Below are 19037 nucleotides of genomic sequence, written 5' to 3' on the forward strand. Positions count from 1 at the left end.
TCATATCCAACAACATAACTAATCTAATCGGCCACCCTGCATCATCCCTCAGATCACGTTCATCACCAGTCGTCAGCACATGGAATGCCTAAAAACGAATTGCCGCTCTTTTTTCTCGCTCGTGTATTCATCCGCACCAAAGGGTGGCGCTACTATCGTTTTGACTCTTCACACCTGTGAAGCAATCCATTCTCAAGTAGGGGTGAGGGAAAAATATTGGAAGGTGTTGAAGGATAGGAGTGTAGGTGAAAATCGGATGGGGTTGTTGATTAAAGTAAAAAATAGATTAAAATGCAGAATGAGATTATTTAAATTAAAATGCGGTGCCCAAAAAAATTAAATAAAATTGTGCCCATAAATATAACACTAGTTTCTATGTTGTTATGTTTCTCATATTTTATTAATATTGTTTATTTTCCTTTAAACTCTTCTATAGTAAAGTTAGCATGCTTCCCTTTATGATATTTTCTTCAAAAGTATTTTATTGTAATTATGATTATAGTATAAGAAATAGTGTAGAATGGCAAAGCAATTCTCCTGGGTAGAGAGCTGGAGCCAGATCACTCCTAAGCTTTATTTTCCTTGGAGCTGTAGCCCTAAATTTCCCCCATTGTGCTAATGCTATCACAGCACCCCCACCCACCCCGTTTCAACCTTCTGGCCACTGCCTAATTTTCTTAAATTACTTTTCCCATTGTGCCTAGTACCTACCATTTAACTGTAAAGGTAAACCTTAACAAGCTCAAATACCTGGATCGCCGCATATTCCATTGTCGATCGTGCTCGAAGTAAGATTTAACTTAGACTTAAATTTATGCAGCCTAATTCATTTGGATAAGTTAATCACTTTTACATATAATAAGAAATAGATTTATTATAGAGCGTGCGTAGAGGGGAGCAGATGCTTCATCTGAGGTTCCCTCTGTCACAATGGAATTTGTGAACATTCCAGTGTCTCTTCCAAAATAATGATAAAAATTGAGAGAATTGTTTTTAAATAAAGTAAGTTCCCTTTGAACGAATCTATTCTCCTTCATCTCCACACATGCAGGGATAGTCTCAACATGGAAGTGGGAATTGACCACTGGTCGATCCTAGTGTGATGTTTTTTATGATGCGGCCCCCTGTCTTGGGATTTTATAGCCAACAGTGGCTTCCTTGCTACTGCTCCTTTTTGTTAGAATCAAAGCAGTGACAGCTCTATCATACTCATGCATCAATGTTTCAGAAATTTCATCGTGTCCTACAAACATTCAAGAGGCCTGCTGCATTGTAACTACATTGTCTGTTACCCAAGTTGTGGTAGAAAAGCTATTCTTGTAATTTAATGATTTAAGATCAGTTCTAAATGAAAGTTTATTAGATTCAATTATTTTCTCAAGAATGAACAACTATCTGAACTGGGAATTATATTAAATTTATATTTTAGGTGTGAGCTGATGATAACATTATTTTTTATTTATTTGCTTATTTTGTTTCTCTTTGTAATAAAAGTTTCAAATCTGAAATTAAAAATCACATATAAATATATATTAAAATTGTTGGAGCCTTAGCGAAGCCAAAGCATTAAAACATTTTCTGTTATGAGTCCCTTTCCTAGCGATTGATGAGTGTTAGAAAACAGGAGGCAGAGTCTTTTACTATATCTGATGCCTCTATATCTATACTAAAAGTTCCATTCAATGTACACTTCACAGTTTTTTTACTCATTTACTGTAATGAAAAGTTTTATCACATTCAATTTCAGAATATCTCTAGACTTTGTAAGGTCTTAGGCACAACATTTAGCAGGTCCTGAAGTGTTCTCTTTCTCTGCTGTCCCTAAGAAAATAAATCATTTAGGACCCAAGATTTTTGCCAATATTATCAAAATAAATATGGATATTTTTCTTTTTCAAATTCCAGTCCTTAAAACTAACAGCATTTTATTGTAACATTTATCATACATTTTATCGTAGCATAACATTTTATCAACTTTTATTCTTCAAATTTCATCATTCTCTCTCATAGAAGTATGAAATTTTGTCTACAAGGGTTTGTTCAAGCAATTATGTAAAGATATAAAAATAAACATTTTCTAATTCTATAATTTTAACTGAGAGTTAAAGCTTAACTTCCTGGAATATGCAGGATAGATGTTTATTCCTGATATTTGAGCACCCAAAAATTTTGATTTTCTACATTACTTTATTTCTGGAAAAAAAGAAAAAAAATCATTATTGGTATTAGCAATTGTGAAAGATAATAACAAAATGCTAGTTGTCCATAAAAGTTATTTAAAATAAATATGAAAAATTCTATTGCCGAATGGAAAAAACAAAGTAGAAAAATTTGTTTTGAATTCTTAACTTCTATTTTGTTACCATCTGTTTCTTTCATGCTGAAGTTTTCTATATTACTGTTATTACTTATCAAAGTGTTATTTTATTGTATCTTATAGATTCTTTGCCTGAACCTTATGGCCATTATAGAGTAATCGGAAAAGTTGAAGTGAAAAGATTGTAAGTGTTACTTTTTGTCACCAAAATTATATTTTATTATGTAATTTTTCAATTTTTGAAAGTATTTAGATTTTAGGGATAAAAACATTTTGATTATAAAATATTTAGATATTAATTCAATTTTAGAATGTGTTTTAGGATTCTATTTAAACATAAACCCATATGCATATAAGAAGCAAAAATCGAGACATAGTTTATAAGCATTTAGGTAATTTGCTGCTGTTAATAAATTTCATGTTTGCTGTGATGAATGTGATTTTCTGTCCATGCACTAAGAGCAGTATTTATGGTATTGATAGAAACAGCTTTATACTTTAACCTTTTTATTATTTTTGTGCTACTTTTAGTTATGGAAAAACAAATGTATATTTATAATGACCAATGCATCAGCAATTTTTACATACAGGATATTACTTCAAATTTATGTATCTATCTCTGTTGAATTAGGATCAAAATTATAAAATATTAGCATAATTGAAAAAATTTAAAACTCACGCAACATGAGCTTCCTTGGATAAAAAGTATGATTAACATAAATAATTCATTTTTTGATTAGTTGTTCTCTCTCAAAAGTTAAAACTTAATATTTAATATTCTATTATACTTAGCATGACCTAATAAGATTTCATTTGTTATTTGCTGAATACCCATTAGATTGTCACAATAATTTCCTTTTTTAATAGTTCACTATCTGTTATTTTCTACTTTTGACATTTGTTTTCTATTTAAACTCTTCCTCGTATTATCAACAAACAATGCATTTTCATTAATTTGTTATTTTTTAACTATTTTATGAGGATTATGAGTTCAAATTTCTTTAATGTGCACAATCTTGCTGATAGAAAACCTTTTTCGACTTGCATGTAGAAGAAAGAAAGTTATAATTGATCATAGAGATTAATCATTTGTCTAAATAATGTTGGGAGAGTTACTATTATTTTAACACATTGACTAGTTTAAACTAGCTTTCCATAAGTAAAGAAAAGGTGCTAAATTTTTTATACTCCTTTTCTTCATGTTTTATATTTATTTATGTTTAGAAAATCAAAACTAATGTAAAATTCTTCTACTTTTTTATGTCTTCATAATTTAACTTTTTTTAACTAAAATTTTCATTTCAAATCATTCTCGTATTTTTATTTTTAATTTGTTTGACCGTTCGCATAAATTATTTTCTTTGTTTTAGGGATGGACTATTTTCGTAAAGATAACTGGCGAGTCCTTCCTGATTGGTAAGTATCGAGATTCAAACTAAAATTAACATGCTAATACTATTTATTCATTTATTTTTATTACTTTCTCTCTGTTTATTAAGTCATTGTGAATAAACTTACCAAAGGCATGAATCCCTTAAAATTTTTAGAAATATTTTTTGAAATTCTTCATGCATTGATAATGAATGCATTATCTCTGCCCATGAATCTTTTTTAAGGATACAAAAATATTTTTAATTTTAGTCATATACTATATCTTTGTTTATAAATTTGTGCATTTTGAAGAAAAATTCAATTGATAATTAGATGTTCTTAATTTCTTTGAAAATTACAATAGACTGAGCTCTAACTGTTTCATTTTTATTCGTGTTTTATTGAACAATTTTCATTTTTAATAATGTTTTAATTCAATAGTTTTAACCAATCAACTTTTAGGCTAAAGTGTTTTAGTTAAATTTAAAAAACTAAAAGGGTGATAGGTAGCTAATGCACAGCTCTATACTTTGCAAAAGTTTTTATTAATTAACAAGGGGTTTGCATACCCTGCTCACCATTGCTCTTCAATCCATGCAGGGCCTGTGCTAAGTATTTGCCACCTCGCCAAATGCGATAAAATCGTGAATTTGATGAATTAAATTGTGTTTAGCCAAATTATTTTTCCACTGGAAAGAAAAATTTATATTTAACTCGATCCTCAAAATGAATTTTTCTAAGCAAATCAATATTTTTATTCAATTGCGGTAATTTTTGGGGATGCGCAACATAACCAATTAGAATTGGGTCCAAATAATATAAGCTTATAACAAATTATCGTAAAATAATTTTCTGTGAGAAAAAAAAATGAATCATGAAAATTTAAGATTTGCATTTGGCAAAGACTTTGAAAAATTGGCTATTTACTGTTATTTACTGTTCTTTTGATGCAATCTAAAATATTAAATATATAACCCATTCTTCCCAATTTGAGCAATTCTGTTACTTTGCATAAATTGATACTGCAACATTAAATCTATATAATTTAGAATTCTTAAGTGCACTACATTTTAGAGGATAACATGAACTAAGGAAAAATCCCAAGCAAATGATTATATCAATAATCATATTTTTACTATCAGCTATTTTTCCTTCTTGCCTAAAATTGGGAATATGAAAAAACAAAGTTTTAATTTAGTCTTTTATCTCAAAGTTGAAGACAAGCAAAAACATAAGTGACAGCTTTGCTGATATATCGAGTTTTTCTTTTATTTTCTATCAACTCTTAGATGTGAATAATAATTATGTCCTATTAAAATAACTCTCCTTTTAGTTGTTACTTTTAATAATATGCATTTTAATGATTATTTTTTCGTTATATCATTTTTATTAATATTTGTATTCCTTGCTTTTAGAAGTTGAGATTTTTTAATTAATTATGCTTATTATTATTCACATAATTATAGATGATAAATTATCTGAAATAGTTAGTATTTATCATCTTGTTTTGAAAATTACATTTTGGGTATCTAGGTCATTGGCACATATCAACTGTCTATTAATGTTCAGCAAGAGTGTAAAAAATTTCATGATCTTTTTTATTGGGAATTGCTAGGGTGCCACTAGTATTATTAAGAATTAATTACCTTCTTGCTTTTATAATTGTGAACATACATTGTTTATATGACAAACTTTATTATATTTTGATTAGCTTTAAATGTGATTGGAAAGAAGCAGCAAAATGCTCTGATATATTGAGATTAGAGTGGTCTCCGGCGGTTTATACTTATGTTCATGCTTCAATTCTCTTTATGATGGTGGAAGGAGGAAATACAGAATTACAAGGTGCTATTTCAGAAATGATGGAGTAAGATTTATTTTAGTAATGATTATAGAAATTCTTGTCTTTATCTGTAAATGTAATCTATTTAGAATTCTTGCATCTTACATAGTTTCTTAAATATCTTTATATAATAAATGAATAATATTTTTAAATTTCTTTGAAACTACTTAATCTTTGTTTTTTTAAGGAATTAAAAAATTACAAAAAATTTTCTAACTATACAAACGTAATTAAAAATGTTAAAATGATTAAAATGTTAAAATGATTAAAAAAAATTTCTGATTATAGAAACAGGTTCTTAGGACACTCTTAATGACATAAGTAATTTAGAGAAGCATGATTCTGATGATCTTTTTTTTATTTAAAAAACAATTTTTGTTCTCAATTATTGCTTGTTAAAATTTCAAATAATGACTTAACGCATTTTAAAAATTTAAACTGAAAAAAACATTAAAATATTTTTAGAATTCAATTCTTTTCTGTTTGTTTTTTATGTTCATAAATTACCAGGGTGATATGCCTTCCAATTATACCTTTGTAGCTGTGTTATAAATAAAAGAAGTTTGAGGAAAAGTAAATTACAACTATTGTGTATATTTTATGTATACTTGCAATGTTGTTTATTTCGTCACACCCTTACTAGTTCATCATTGATTATGTGGTCCTCAACAATTTATAATTGATAGTAAAATTTAAAAACACTATTAAAGTTGGTTAGGGCTATTGTTTAACAACTGAAATATGTATTATGAAGCAATTATTTAGGCAGTTACAAAAATAATTGCTTTTGTTAATTGCCATTCTAAATTTCCATTAAAGGTCTTGCTTATAAAACAAGTCTATATTTAAATATCATTGCGGAAAACTTTTTAATGATCATAAGTTTTTAAAGTAATATAATTTAATCTCATTTTGGAACTTTAGCTCTTTTTTTCTGCAACGTAGCATTTAAATTATTACTCTTGAATTTTAAAAATATTAAGCAGTTTATTTTATGTGCTGTTTTAGGAAAGTTCCAAGCCTAAAACAACGATTAGCTGGTAAATCTATACCTTTAGAAAAGTATGTAGTATGAAAATCTGTCAAGTTTGTGTTCCAGAAAGGTCGTCTGATTGTTCCAGCATTGGTAAGTTTAATGACTTAAAACATTTTTTTAATTGGTAAATCCAAAACCAATATCTGATACACATGATGATATTAATATCTGATACACCTGATATTTGTATTTATAATTTAATAATAAATCAAAATAATTAATAAAAAATAAATAATTGTAAGTAATTATTTGTATATACAAGAAGTAGTGTGAACTATTTCTCTTGTTATTTCTACTTCATTTTTTGAAAAAAGAAAACTATTGAAAGAAATTAAACTTTAGTTTTTATATTAAGTTTTTGAAAATAAACGAATATAATCTTTGACACAGTTTTTTTAATTATTTTTTCCAAATATAATTTAACCATATTCTTTTGTTATAAACTCTTTATTTCTTTATATTGGCTTTAAAATTACGAGTCAAAAATATTCAATGAGTCTGTTTGTATTCAGTTTCAGTATTTTTTAATATATATTCTTCATGTGATGTCAATTTATATAAAAAAGTAACAATTATCTTACGTTTATTTTTAGCTTTTATTTTAATTATACCATATTTGATAAATTTAATGTTTTTGTTAAAATCAAATTGAAATATCAAAATTTAAATTTGTTAGTTATTAATTGTAACTGTAATTGTTAAGATTTCATTGAATTAGATTTAGATAAAGCTTTTTTTATTTAGTGAAAGCTGATTTATTATTACTTTAGTTATAATCTAATTTTTTATTTTAATATTTGGTACCTTTCAAAAAATAGCAAATTATTTTGTTTTTATAAAGGAAATTGATTGTTTAAGAAAAAAGTGAAAATTAAATATTTTAAAATTAAGTGTAGTATAATGAATTTCTTTGAAAGTATATTTGCCTAAGTTAAAATAATTTTCTGTTTACAAACATTATTTTTAAACTTTTAAGTTTAGCCTAATTAAGCTTTAATTATTTTTTGTTACATTCTTGAAATATCAAACAATTTTAAAAAGTTTACATTTTATAAGTTCTACTATCTTTATTCTCTACTATCATTATTTAAATTAAGATTTTTGATATCAATTTTTTTAAATAAATTGATTATTTACTTATGAGCTCATTGTTGTTAAAAAATTTGTAAATTGAATATTTTACTCACGTTCTTTCTTTTAAACTAAGTTCTTTATCTAAATGCTGTAAATATTTTCAAATTTCGTTTAATAGCAAGTTTTTGTTCCTAAACATAAGTAAATATTAAAAGTAATATTTATTGCATTTCTAAATTTTTAGTATATCATGAGTTTTGTTAGTATATCATAGGTATCACAAGTTTTTCATATCATCTTTGAATTATATCACTTATTTTTTTTTAAAAAGAAAAGAATCTGTGCTCTTAAGCTTTGTAATTAGTTTTTTCTTTTAAATTTTTATTACCTACTGCTTGTTAGTTTCTAAAATTGTTTTCATAATTTGTTTTTCAATGAGAAGTTTCATATTCTGTATTTTGTGAATTTGGTGCTTATTTATGCGTGAAGAAGATGATGTTTTGGCTAAAGTTTTCAGTTTTTCACCTGCCTAATTTTATACCCAACTACAATTTTTGTGTTGATGACTTTTTTAACAAAATATAATTATAATTTAAATGTAAGAATAATTTTTAAAGATAAGTTTTAATTAAGGAAATATTTACTTCAAACTTCAGTGATTTTAAAACAATATTTAAATTGCAATTTTTATTCTAGTCATATGATTCATTTTTTATGATTGGCCATGAGAAACATAAAGAAAATATCGGGTGTTGCAACTTTAAAAAATTGAAGGAGAAGAAATTTATTGTTAGGAAATTTGTTAATAAAGACTTTTTAAACTATGATCTAAATTAGCTTTCAAATTTATTTTTGATGTATCTAGAGAAAAAATTCTATACTTTGAAGGGAAATTTATTTAAAAAAACAGTAGTAATTATTTTGACACATCAGTTCACTGAGTTCACTTCATTGCTCACTGAGATCTGTATTATTTATTATAATGAATTCATGTATTAAGTATAAATAATTACCCTATTTTTATTCAATATATGATTTAAAACTATCCATTTTTTTTGTAAATGTGTTACAATGAATGTAAATGTTTAGTATTAAATGAGAAAACAAGATAACAAAGAGTATTATGAAAATATTTCTAAATTTAATATACTTCTATTTTTTATGAGATAATAGCAAAGTTGATATTTCCAAAAGAAATTTTCATTTATGTAAAAAAAAAACTTTGGGGGGGGGGGAATTTTTTCAGGAAAAAAAAACATTATTTGACGAAATTTGTTAAATGCTTTATGTGTATTTTTAATAGGTTATTTGTCTTAATTAAGGACAATTGCTTGTTACCTAATCATTCTCCCGGTGGGTCAATATTATTTTTGAGCTATTTTTTGTTAAATTAAATTGGATTTTTTTTTTGTTCAGAATTTGTTTTTATTATTGTAATTTTTTTATTTAAAAATGTTTAGCAAAAATCTGCATTACTCACAAAAAGAAATCTTATGGGTAACTTCTGTGTAGAGCAGCCATTTTTACTAAATATTCAGATTGCATTTTTGATCTCTAGAATGCAATTGTTATATATATATATATATATATATATATATATATATATATATATATATATATATATATATATATATATATATATATATATATATATATATATATATATATATATATATATATTCAAAATGAAGATAAAACAAAGGAAAATAATAGACATATGAAAAAAAGAGTTGAGGGGGAATAATAATAGACATAGGAAGAAAAAAGGGGGGAATAATAAAGAGAAAAAAAGTTATTCCCCCCCCCCTTTTATTTTTTTCTTCTTCTTATGTCTATTATTTTCCTTTGTTTTATCTTTATTTTGAACTTATCTAATGAGTTCTGTTTACTTGCAGCTTATGCACAATAAATGAAAGTTATTGTTTTTCGTAACTTTCTTCGTGTTTTCTTGTATTTATTTATTTTGTTGTGTATATATATATATATATATATATATATATATATATATATATATATATATATATATATATATATTATTGCTGATTCAATGTGTTAAACTGTTTTATTCATTACACTATAAAACTTAACATTATAATTTTATAACTTGTAATATTTCATTACAGCTATATGTTGTTTCTTTTAGGAATTGGTGTATAATCGGAGGAATATTTTTCCAATGATAGTAAAATCTCGTGAACTTACTGAAAATATTCTTTGTAAAATCAAAACTATATTTTCTAATCTTGGAGATGCCAAAGGTATGTTTTTTTTAAGATAAATTCATTGCAGTTTTGAATATAAACAGTAAGGGCTAATAATGTATAGGTAGAATCCTTTTTATTTATCTACGATTATTTTTTTAATATATTTGACTTATTCAATTTGATTTTTAAAATTCATTTTAAATTGGGATTATTGGGAATTTCTGTTCTTATTAGGCATGTGTTTCTTCTGTTAATTTGCAGAATTCCACGATTCTTAAGATTATTGATTAACGGACTTTCGTAAATCAATAATTTATATTTCAACAAAATTTTCTCGGAATTTCGCTAATCAAAAATTTAAATTTCACCACTTACACAAAATCTCCTTAATATGAAATTTATACCTCCTTTACAAGCACCTTTTTTTTTCTTTTTGAGTTTGTATGCTTTATATCTGTAATAATTAACTCTTATAAAACTTTGTATCTGTAATAACTTCTTCAGTTAAAATTAATGAACCACGGAGGCGAAAAGAAAAATAATTAAGTTGACGGTCTTCAAAGTAATTCTGAAATAGCAACATTTAAATTATTGTTCCCTAGAAAAAAAATGGTGTTTTTTTTTATTCCTTTTAAACTTTGATTTAAAATGTGTAATAAATTCCAATTTGCAATAAAAGAATTATTTAATCAATATTATATATTTGCTCTCGTTTTTTAATTGGATACAATTAGTTTGAATTTTTCATAAGATAACTGTAGATGGAGATTTCAACTCGCTGGATATCATTATAATACCTGATTTTGATGTCGATTCTACTGATTTTTTCTTTTGCAGTTACTGCTACTGATTTTCTCATGGTTTTTATCAATATTATTATGACACGCAAAATTCAATTCATGTATTTATTGTTATCGTTTCTTTTACAAGGACACAACCAAGTTTTAGTTGAGGTTTTTAAAGTTTTTGCTTCTTGATATCATCATGATTTTTTAAATCGTGATATTTTTATACAATATTATTAAGAAGCGAGAAATTCTAATCACGTATTTATTTGTGTAATTGATTTTTCGCAGACTTGATTTGGGTTTTTTTTTTTTTTTTTTTTTTTTTTTTGCAGTTATTTCTGTTGATTTTCACATGATATCTTAAAATACAGATATTACTATGATACAGAAAATTCAAATTGCGCAACTGAATATTAATAATCTGATACAATAATTCTACTGTTGTTTTTCTATCAATTTTTCAGCTGTTGTCACTGCTAAATCTTGAATATTTTTAAAATCTCAATATTTTTAGTACAGTATTATTAATTATAATATGTGAATCTTGAAACATACATTTGATTAACTTCTTTTTCACCTGCTCGATTTGTGCGATTTCGTAGTAAATACTTGAGGTTTTTATCATCAATCTTTTTTCTGTTATTGCTATAGATTTTGCAAACTTTAATATCTTTTTTTCTTCTTTTTTTTAAAAGCCATGCTTAGTTCAATTATGGAGGAGTTTGTTTGTTTTAATGTCTCTTTTGTCTGTAAGTCTTTTATTTATTTTTTATATACAAAAAGAAAAAAAATTAAGCACTAAAATAAAAAAACATTGAAGAAAATTCAGATAATTTCTTCTTTCAGGAATCATTTGTCTATCTTATAAATAAAAAAAATACACTAACATTTATCATGTCTGAGTTTGAAATTTTGGTTCCTCAGTGAAAAATACAGTATTTTTGTTATCAAGTACTATTTTCCATTCTTTGGAGTTTGGTGTGGGGCTCATTTTTTTTAAAGTTCTTATTCCTTAAAATCTTTCTTCATGCATTCTGTTTAATTTCTTCATTTTAAACATTAAGCATTTTTCCTCCTTGATTCTTATTAATTTTTTAAGTACTGAAATTGTTTTATTCTTATTAATTTTCAAAAATATTTATGTGTAGTCTATTGTACTGTCACTTAGTTTTTGTGCATCGGTCATTTTGCCACAATAGGCATATATTTTGCATTCGCTCTCATAACTCAGTCTGATTGTGATAAAAAATAGTTTTTAAACTTAAATCAAAAACGTTGAATTACGACGTGAAATTTTCCCTAAGAAATAATATATATATATATTATTTCTTAGTAACACAGATGTAGCCCTGTTATTATTTCATAATAACAGGGCTACATCCGTGTTATTATTGTTGTATTCCTTTTTTAATAATGCAGTCATAAGCCATAATAAGTTATCAAAAGGTTTATTTAAAGGTAGGCTGGTGGCTATAACATTTCACACCCACTCTCCACAAGGGAGGGGGTGGACAAAACTCCGGATGATTCTGGCAGATGTTTATTGGAACACATTATTCAGCAAGAGACATGCGAAAACCAACTCGCATTAAATACTTACAGATTTTGAAGTAATTAGGTTCCATTCGTACATACCTTGTAACTCTACGCATTATGGAAAATCATTTAATGCTTCCTAAAATGGAAGTGAAAGAGGGACAAGATTCTAAAAATAACTCCTCCTTTGAAATATAAATCTAATTATGATTCAATGGTATGTTTTCAGCCTTGAATTCCCAGAATATAATATACAGTGGTGGCCAAAAGTGTGGACACTTTTTGAAAGTTTCATCTTTTTCAACTTTGTGTGCTTGTAGAATATATTAATTTTCACTTAAATACAAACGTTTATATATCAAATTGAAGATAATTTAATGTAGAATTTAATAATAAATACAGTATTACAATATCTGTATTACAAAAAAGGTTATGCAACAAATAATCAGATCTACCTTAGATTTGCATTTTTTTAAAGTGATACTTACACAATCAATACTTAGTAGGATAACCCTTAATTTTTAAGACAGCTTCATAGCGTCTTTTCATCGAGTGAACGAGTGTTTGGAGTTCATCTTTCGTAATCACATGGTGCCAAGAATCAATTATAGCTTCAATAAGTTGTCTTTTATTGGATGGACGTTTTTTTCGTGCAAGAATTTTCAAACGTCGCCACAAGTTTTCAATTGGATCAGGACTGTTTCCTGGCCATGGTAACATATCTATGCCTTTATTTTGAAACCATGCTTTGCATACTTTTGTTGTGTGGCATGGAGCTGAATCCTGCTGAAAAATAAATGGTGCGTTGTTGGAGAAGAGATCCCTGATTGAAGGTATCAATTTTGGTTTCAGGGCAGTTTCGATGTATTTTTTGGCATTCAGGATGCCATCAATCACTTGAATTCGGCCCACACCGTCTGCAGATATACATGCCCAAATCATGACATTTGTTGGATTTTTTGTAGTTGCTTCAATGCAATCAGGATGAAGCGCTTCACCTACTCTACGTCTCACGTATTTTCTACCATCACTTCCAAAGAGCGATATTTTACTCTCATCACTCCAGATTACTTGCTTTCATTGATTTTCTAACCATTTAATGTGTTCTTTTGCCCACTTAACTCGTTTTTCGCGTTGCTTTTGATTTAAATATGCTTTTTTCCTTGGAATTCTAGCTTCTAGTCCAAATCCTGATAACCTTCTTCTTATTGTTTGTGAACTTACTGCAATACCAGCTGCATTCATTTCACATCTAATGGCCTCTGATGACATTTTTCTATCTTGAAGGCATAACCATTTAATTTTTCTATCGGCAGTAGCACTTGTGCATTTTTTCCGGCCTGATTTGGCATCCTGAATGCCAAAAAATACATCGAAACTGTCCTGAAACCAAAATTGATACCTTCCATCAGGGATCTCTTCCCCAACAACGAACCATTTATTTTTCAGCAGGATTCAGCTCCATGCCACACATCAAAAGTATGCAAAGCATGCTTTCAAAATAAAGGCATAGATATATTACCAAGGCCAGGAAACAGCCCTGATCTCAATCCAATTGAAGATTTGTGGCGACGTTTGAAAATTCTTGTACGAAAAAAACGTCCATCCAATAAAAGACAACTAAGTGAAGCTATAATTGATTCTTGGCACCAAACTCCAAAGATGAACTCCAATGATGAGATGAGATGAACTCCAAACACTCGTTCACTCGATGAAAAGACGCTATGAAGCTGTCTTAAGAATTAAGGGTTATCCTAATAAGTATTGATTGTGTAAGTATCACTTTAGAAAAATGCAAATCTAAGATAGATCTTACTATTAATTGCATAACTTTTTTTGTAATACAGATATTGTAATACTGTATTTATTATTAAATTCTACATTAAATTACCTACAATTTGATATATAAACGTTTGTATTTAAGTGAAAATTAATATATTCTACAAGCACACAAAGTTGAAAAACATGAAACTTTCAAAAAGTGTCCACACTTTTTGGCCACCACTGTATATGTGTGTATATATATATATATATATATATATATATATATATATATATATATATATATATATATATATATATATATATATATATATATATATATATATATATATATATATATATATATATATATATATATATATATAAAGCACTAGTTTTATCAGAGTTGAAAACTTGTTGCATCTTGAATCATTGTGCAACACTTAGCTGGCAAAATCAGTTTTAGATAAAATTTATTTAAAACTTCATCTTGTAAAATACTCATAAATCAAGTTTCTTGTAAAGTTTCATAATTAATGACATTGCACTTTTTTAAAATGTTCTTACTTAACCAATTCAGTGTATTTTGTGTGTTTTTAGTTATTGTCTCTAATTTTTCTTCATAATTATATTTATCTAGGTATAGAGGGCACACCACTTGATGTTTAATATTACTACTCAGAGGTGTATACTAATTTGGTCGAGTCAGCGGTACTAATTTGGGTCGCATCAATCAAGTTGAAGATTGTTTCCGTTGAGTCATTTCTTTGTACGATTTTAAATGACTCTATTTTAAAATAATTTGAATGAAGTAATTATTAGTAATTAGCTTTATTTGCTATTGTGTGCATTTTTTATTTTCAAAAGCAAGATCATAGAATGACTCATCTTATTTCAATTGCGCTTTTATAAATAGCTTACATTCTTTTTTGTAGGCTTCCCTATTGCATAGACCTCTTCATTAAAATGTAAGATTCGAAAGTCCCATTTGCTATTTGATGCATGCAATGTTATTTTATTGCCCATTCTGTCAGAAAAATGAAAAAATGAAGGTGATAGAATTAGATGCTTTGCTACTGTTCTTAAGAAACTATGTAATTTTTTAGTTTCAAAATTAGTTGCACATAATTGAACAAAAGTTCTGATAATATTAAAAGACAACAGAAGGAAATTTTTTCTAAATGACTACCATATGTAGCAAAACCTGCTCATGTTTAAGGACATTAATTTAGAAAAACTACTACTGTTGGATGATAGCTCGGGATAGATCTGAGATTTAGCATAAAAGAAGATCATCAAAAATAAGTTTCAGAGGAAAACGAGTATATCCTTAAATAGAAACTTTTCTCTTTTTTACGTTACGTTTAAATTACCAATATGTTCTTTGCTTGTTTTGTGTTTGTTTCAAACTTTCATGTACACATACACAATATTTGCTATTCTTGGTCAATCGTCAATTTTACGTAAGCTATCTTAATGTAAAAAAAATTAAAATGGTATGTTGGTGATTTTCTTCCCGAAACTGATGTAAAAAGTTTAAACGCAAGAAACTTATTGTTTTTCTCTCGACCAGAGGTGACTTGTGCGGTCTGGTAACAGTATTTTTTATTCATTTTAACCTATAAAAAATTAACTGATAGCTCAAAAATCAATTTTCTTTCACAAGATTAAATTCAACATAGATCAAAATGAATGAAGATAGCAGCTATCGGATAGTACTTGAAAAATTGTTTGAGAAAATTCCTTTCTAAATAGGATTTTAGTGAAGACATTAATATCGATTTTACAAAAAATCCTAATGTGATTAGGAAAAATGAAGATCATTTTCGAAATCAGCACCAATAACTTCTCTTGTATTTTTCAAAAACTTCCATTTCGCAGGCTTGTGTTATTAAACCATATTTTTTTTAATATTGGTGTGATGCTTTAGTTATTTTTTGAAGATTTATTTTTTCTCCTTTAAGGTTAATATTGTTCTTGTATCAGAAAGTTAGTTGCTTATGTTAATTTTTTAAAAAGTTAGTTGTTTCTGCCATCAGTCTGTAAATGTGTCTGTTCTAAAAGATCAGAATAAAGAATTAAGTTTGCAAGTTGTGAGGTATAAGAGCAGTCTAAAAGAAATGTGGGTTTTCTTGTTTAATGTTCTATTTAAATTTTACTTGATGTAGTAAACTCTCTTTAGCTTAATTCATAACACAAATATTTATCATATTTTTAGATAAACTTCAGTTACAGAGTTTGGACATAGTTATCCAGTTGCACATTTTATTACTAGCAGTTTAGATGCAGAAACCATTAAGTATTTCTTTCTCTTAAATCTAAAATTCCAAACCTAAATTGTAATTGTATAATGACTAATAATAAAGTTACAGCTCATCCATTCAATACGATTTTTGAAAAGGTTTCACATTTGCTATGTAAATGGCACATTCACAGGACCTGGCAAAGACAATTATCAGCTAAGGTTAAAGATGTATATTTACAAAATGAACTATACACAGACTTATTATCTCTTACAAAAGCGAAATCTTTTATCATTTTTAAATAAACTTTAGTTGTTTATACAAAAGCACAAAATTGTTGCTCTGCTGTTTACCTCTTATTTTGTACAAAATTATTGTTCACCACAGTTCTGCAACTAGTTTCTATCGTAGGCAGTGCACCCGCCGATCAAGCAGTTGGCCGTGAGCTCATTTATGTCATATGCAACGAAAATAAATTTTAAAAAATCTGTGCTGTGACTAACTATTAAATGTTGTGATGTAATATCCTGTGATTGTCTTGTTCTTTAAATGCTGTTATTGATGTCTAAACTCTGATGGATTCTGCAATAGAAATATTAAATAAGATTAATCAGACACTACCCCTCTCTTTCAGACGTAAATAACCTGACTAAATTGGAGACCCGCAAAAGAATTGAAAATAAGAAACCGAGCAGCAAACCTGTTGTAACAATAATTTATTTAATTTTAACAATTTAACTCTCAATGTGACTTTGTAACCCAGTAACCTATCAACACTTAGACATAACTTAAAATTTTAACAATGAGAACTATCTTCCTATAGTTTTTACTTCTTTTACTAGACTGTAACTATGTGATTCAAAAATTCATTTTTGCAATACCCATTATAACTATAATACTTGAGTGAACACCTGAATGCTAAAAGATTGAGTTGAGAGAATTAGTTCAACCTCATGACAAGTTAAACATGCATGGAGGAAGTGGGCCAATTTTTTATTGTTAGTAAAAGCTCTTTGGTTGACTAGCAAAACACGAGAGCGATTGCCTAATTGTGGATTGCCAATGTTCTGTTAACTGCGTCAACATGCCTTCAGATATTAACACCCTTTTCAACTCCTTTTTTATGTTTTGATTTTTTAAGTGACGAATGCACAAAATCCCAAAGTATGAGTTGGAGTAGCGCTTCCACCCAAAAGTGTAGTGAAACTACTCTGACGGTGTCCCAAGTATTCCCGGAAGATGTTTGATGAGCCAGGTTTAATAAATCATGGACATTTTTTATTTTATATATATATAATTGTATGTGTGCATGCTTATAACACTTTCCTGGTTATTAAAAATATTCTCTTAAAATGTATACTTCCTTGTTAAATGATCATCTTTCACTCTGTAATTCCTGTTGATTCAAATTAATACATGCAATCCTTTGTTAGATTTACAATTTGAAAAGTTGTGTTTTTAATTACATAGTCAACCATCGGTTGAAATCTTAACAAGATATCTTGATTGCAATTCAAGATATCTTGTTATCTAATTGAAGCAACTTTTTCTCGTCTGTCTTTTGCCAAGGAAAAAAATATTTAACATTTCTATGAATGAATGTTACTGCTTATATATAATGTGATATATTTAACATTACTGCTTTGTAATAATGTTTATTATGCTTTTTAATAACGAGTAGTGAAACTTCTCTGAAGGTGTCGGAAATTTAATAATTTGTGGGTATTTTTCTTATATATGTAATTGTATGTGTGCATGCTTATAACACTTTTCTGGTAATTGAAAATGTTCTCTTAAAATGTATACTTTTGTGTTAAATGTCCCTCTTTCACTCTGTTACTCAAGTTGATTCGAAGTGATGTATTCAATCCTTTTTAGATTTACAGTTTAAAAAGCTGTGCTTTTAGTTATATACTTAGCCATCGATTTAAATTTTCACAAGGTATCTTGAGTGCAATACTAATTTGAAGCAACTTGTTCTCTTCTAGCTTTTGCCTGGATTATATAAGAAAACTGATGATTTACATTTGTCCCGGAGAATAATCTCACAGCATTGTCTGCTTAAAGCTTTTCTGTGAGATGTGTTTACCAGGACTTCATGTTTCTACTATGATTTATGCAGATTCTCATTCGCTTTTAAGAATATCTCTGTGCCATAACAAGTCAAAATTTAGTCATTAATTTTGTTATATGTATTATATATAAGTAAATATTTTAAATTCATAAAAAATAATTAAGCTCTTCATTATTTGGCATAGTTGTCAGATATTAATATAATTTATGTCTTAGATTAGATTCTGACCCACTGCAGAACTTTAAGGTAACACGATTTAAATTTTTTTATCAAGAAAAATGCTTCTATTTTACAGCTGAATAAGCAGACAAGACTTTTAGCTGCTCCTTTTCTCAGGATGTTGCCACTAGTAGCTGTCATAAACCTTATGTGATTGCACCATCATAGAGTCAAGCTGTCTACCAATACTCTTTGTCTATTGTATAAGAACGGGGAAAAAATAGACATGCTTCAAATATTCTGATGCAACATTATTTATTTATTTTTGTGTCCTATTCTGTACTTTTTACATATATGCTGTACTCTTACTTTCCACTAAAAAATAAATAAAAAGGTAAAAATAAAAATTATCAAAAAAAAATGTATCTCATTTATTTATCATTTCTTGAAGATTAAGGGAAAGCTGCTATTTTATAGAATATCTATCCAAGGTACTTAGTTCACTTTCTATACAAGCTTACTACTATTTCACTGCAACTGTTTCAGTTTAAATAAATTTCAATTTAGAATTTAATGCTACTGTATTTAATTTAAAACTTCTTAAATTTAGAAAATATGTCCAATAGTACGT

At 27.2% G+C, this 19037-nt stretch overlaps 1 protein-coding gene across 2 annotated transcripts; it reads left to right on the top strand.

Moving 5' to 3' along the window:
• The first annotated feature begins 460 nt into the window (after positions 1-460).
• LOC147809979 (tetratricopeptide repeat protein 39B-like) lies at positions 461-18810 on the top strand. 2 transcript variants are annotated; one of them, XM_087164765.1, is made up of 7 exons: positions 2316-2501; positions 3688-3733; positions 5400-5555; positions 6540-6657; positions 9785-9899; positions 14571-14699; positions 18543-18810. In XM_087164765.1, exons 2-4 carry the CDS (start codon positions 3690-3692, stop codon positions 6604-6606), a joined length of 267 nt encoding a protein of 88 aa, XP_087020891.1. In that variant the 5' UTR covers positions 2316-2501; positions 3688-3689; the 3' UTR covers positions 6607-6657; positions 9785-9899; positions 14571-14699; positions 18543-18810. The 2 variants fall into 2 exon arrangements, with proteins under 2 accessions (XP_087020892.1, XP_087020891.1); XM_087164766.1 differs by lacking the exons at positions 14571-14699; positions 18543-18810 and adding an exon at positions 461-788 and having other exon boundaries at positions 2441-2501; positions 9785-11424.
• Positions 18811-19037: the final 227 nt, after the last annotated feature.

The sequence above is a fragment of the Parasteatoda tepidariorum genome, chromosome 5, assembly GCF_982258835.1.
Source record: "Parasteatoda tepidariorum strain Cologne lab strain chromosome 5, Ptep-v5.0, whole genome shotgun sequence".
In the NCBI taxonomy this organism is placed as follows: Eukaryota; Metazoa; Arthropoda; class Arachnida; order Araneae; family Theridiidae; genus Parasteatoda; species Parasteatoda tepidariorum.

Excerpts from the sequence above, each read along its gene's own strand:
- LOC147809979 (XM_087164766.1), top strand. The coding sequence starts at position 3,690 with ATGGACTATTTTCGTAAAGATAACTGGCGAGTCCTTCCTGATTG. Across the intron at positions 3,734-5,399 it reads TGGCGAGTCCTTCCTGATTG|CTTTAAATGTGATTGGAAAG; the intron begins GTAAGTATCGAG and ends TATTTTGATTAG. Across the intron at positions 5,556-6,539 it reads GCTATTTCAGAAATGATGGA|GAAAGTTCCAAGCCTAAAAC; the intron begins GTAAGATTTATT and ends GTGCTGTTTTAG.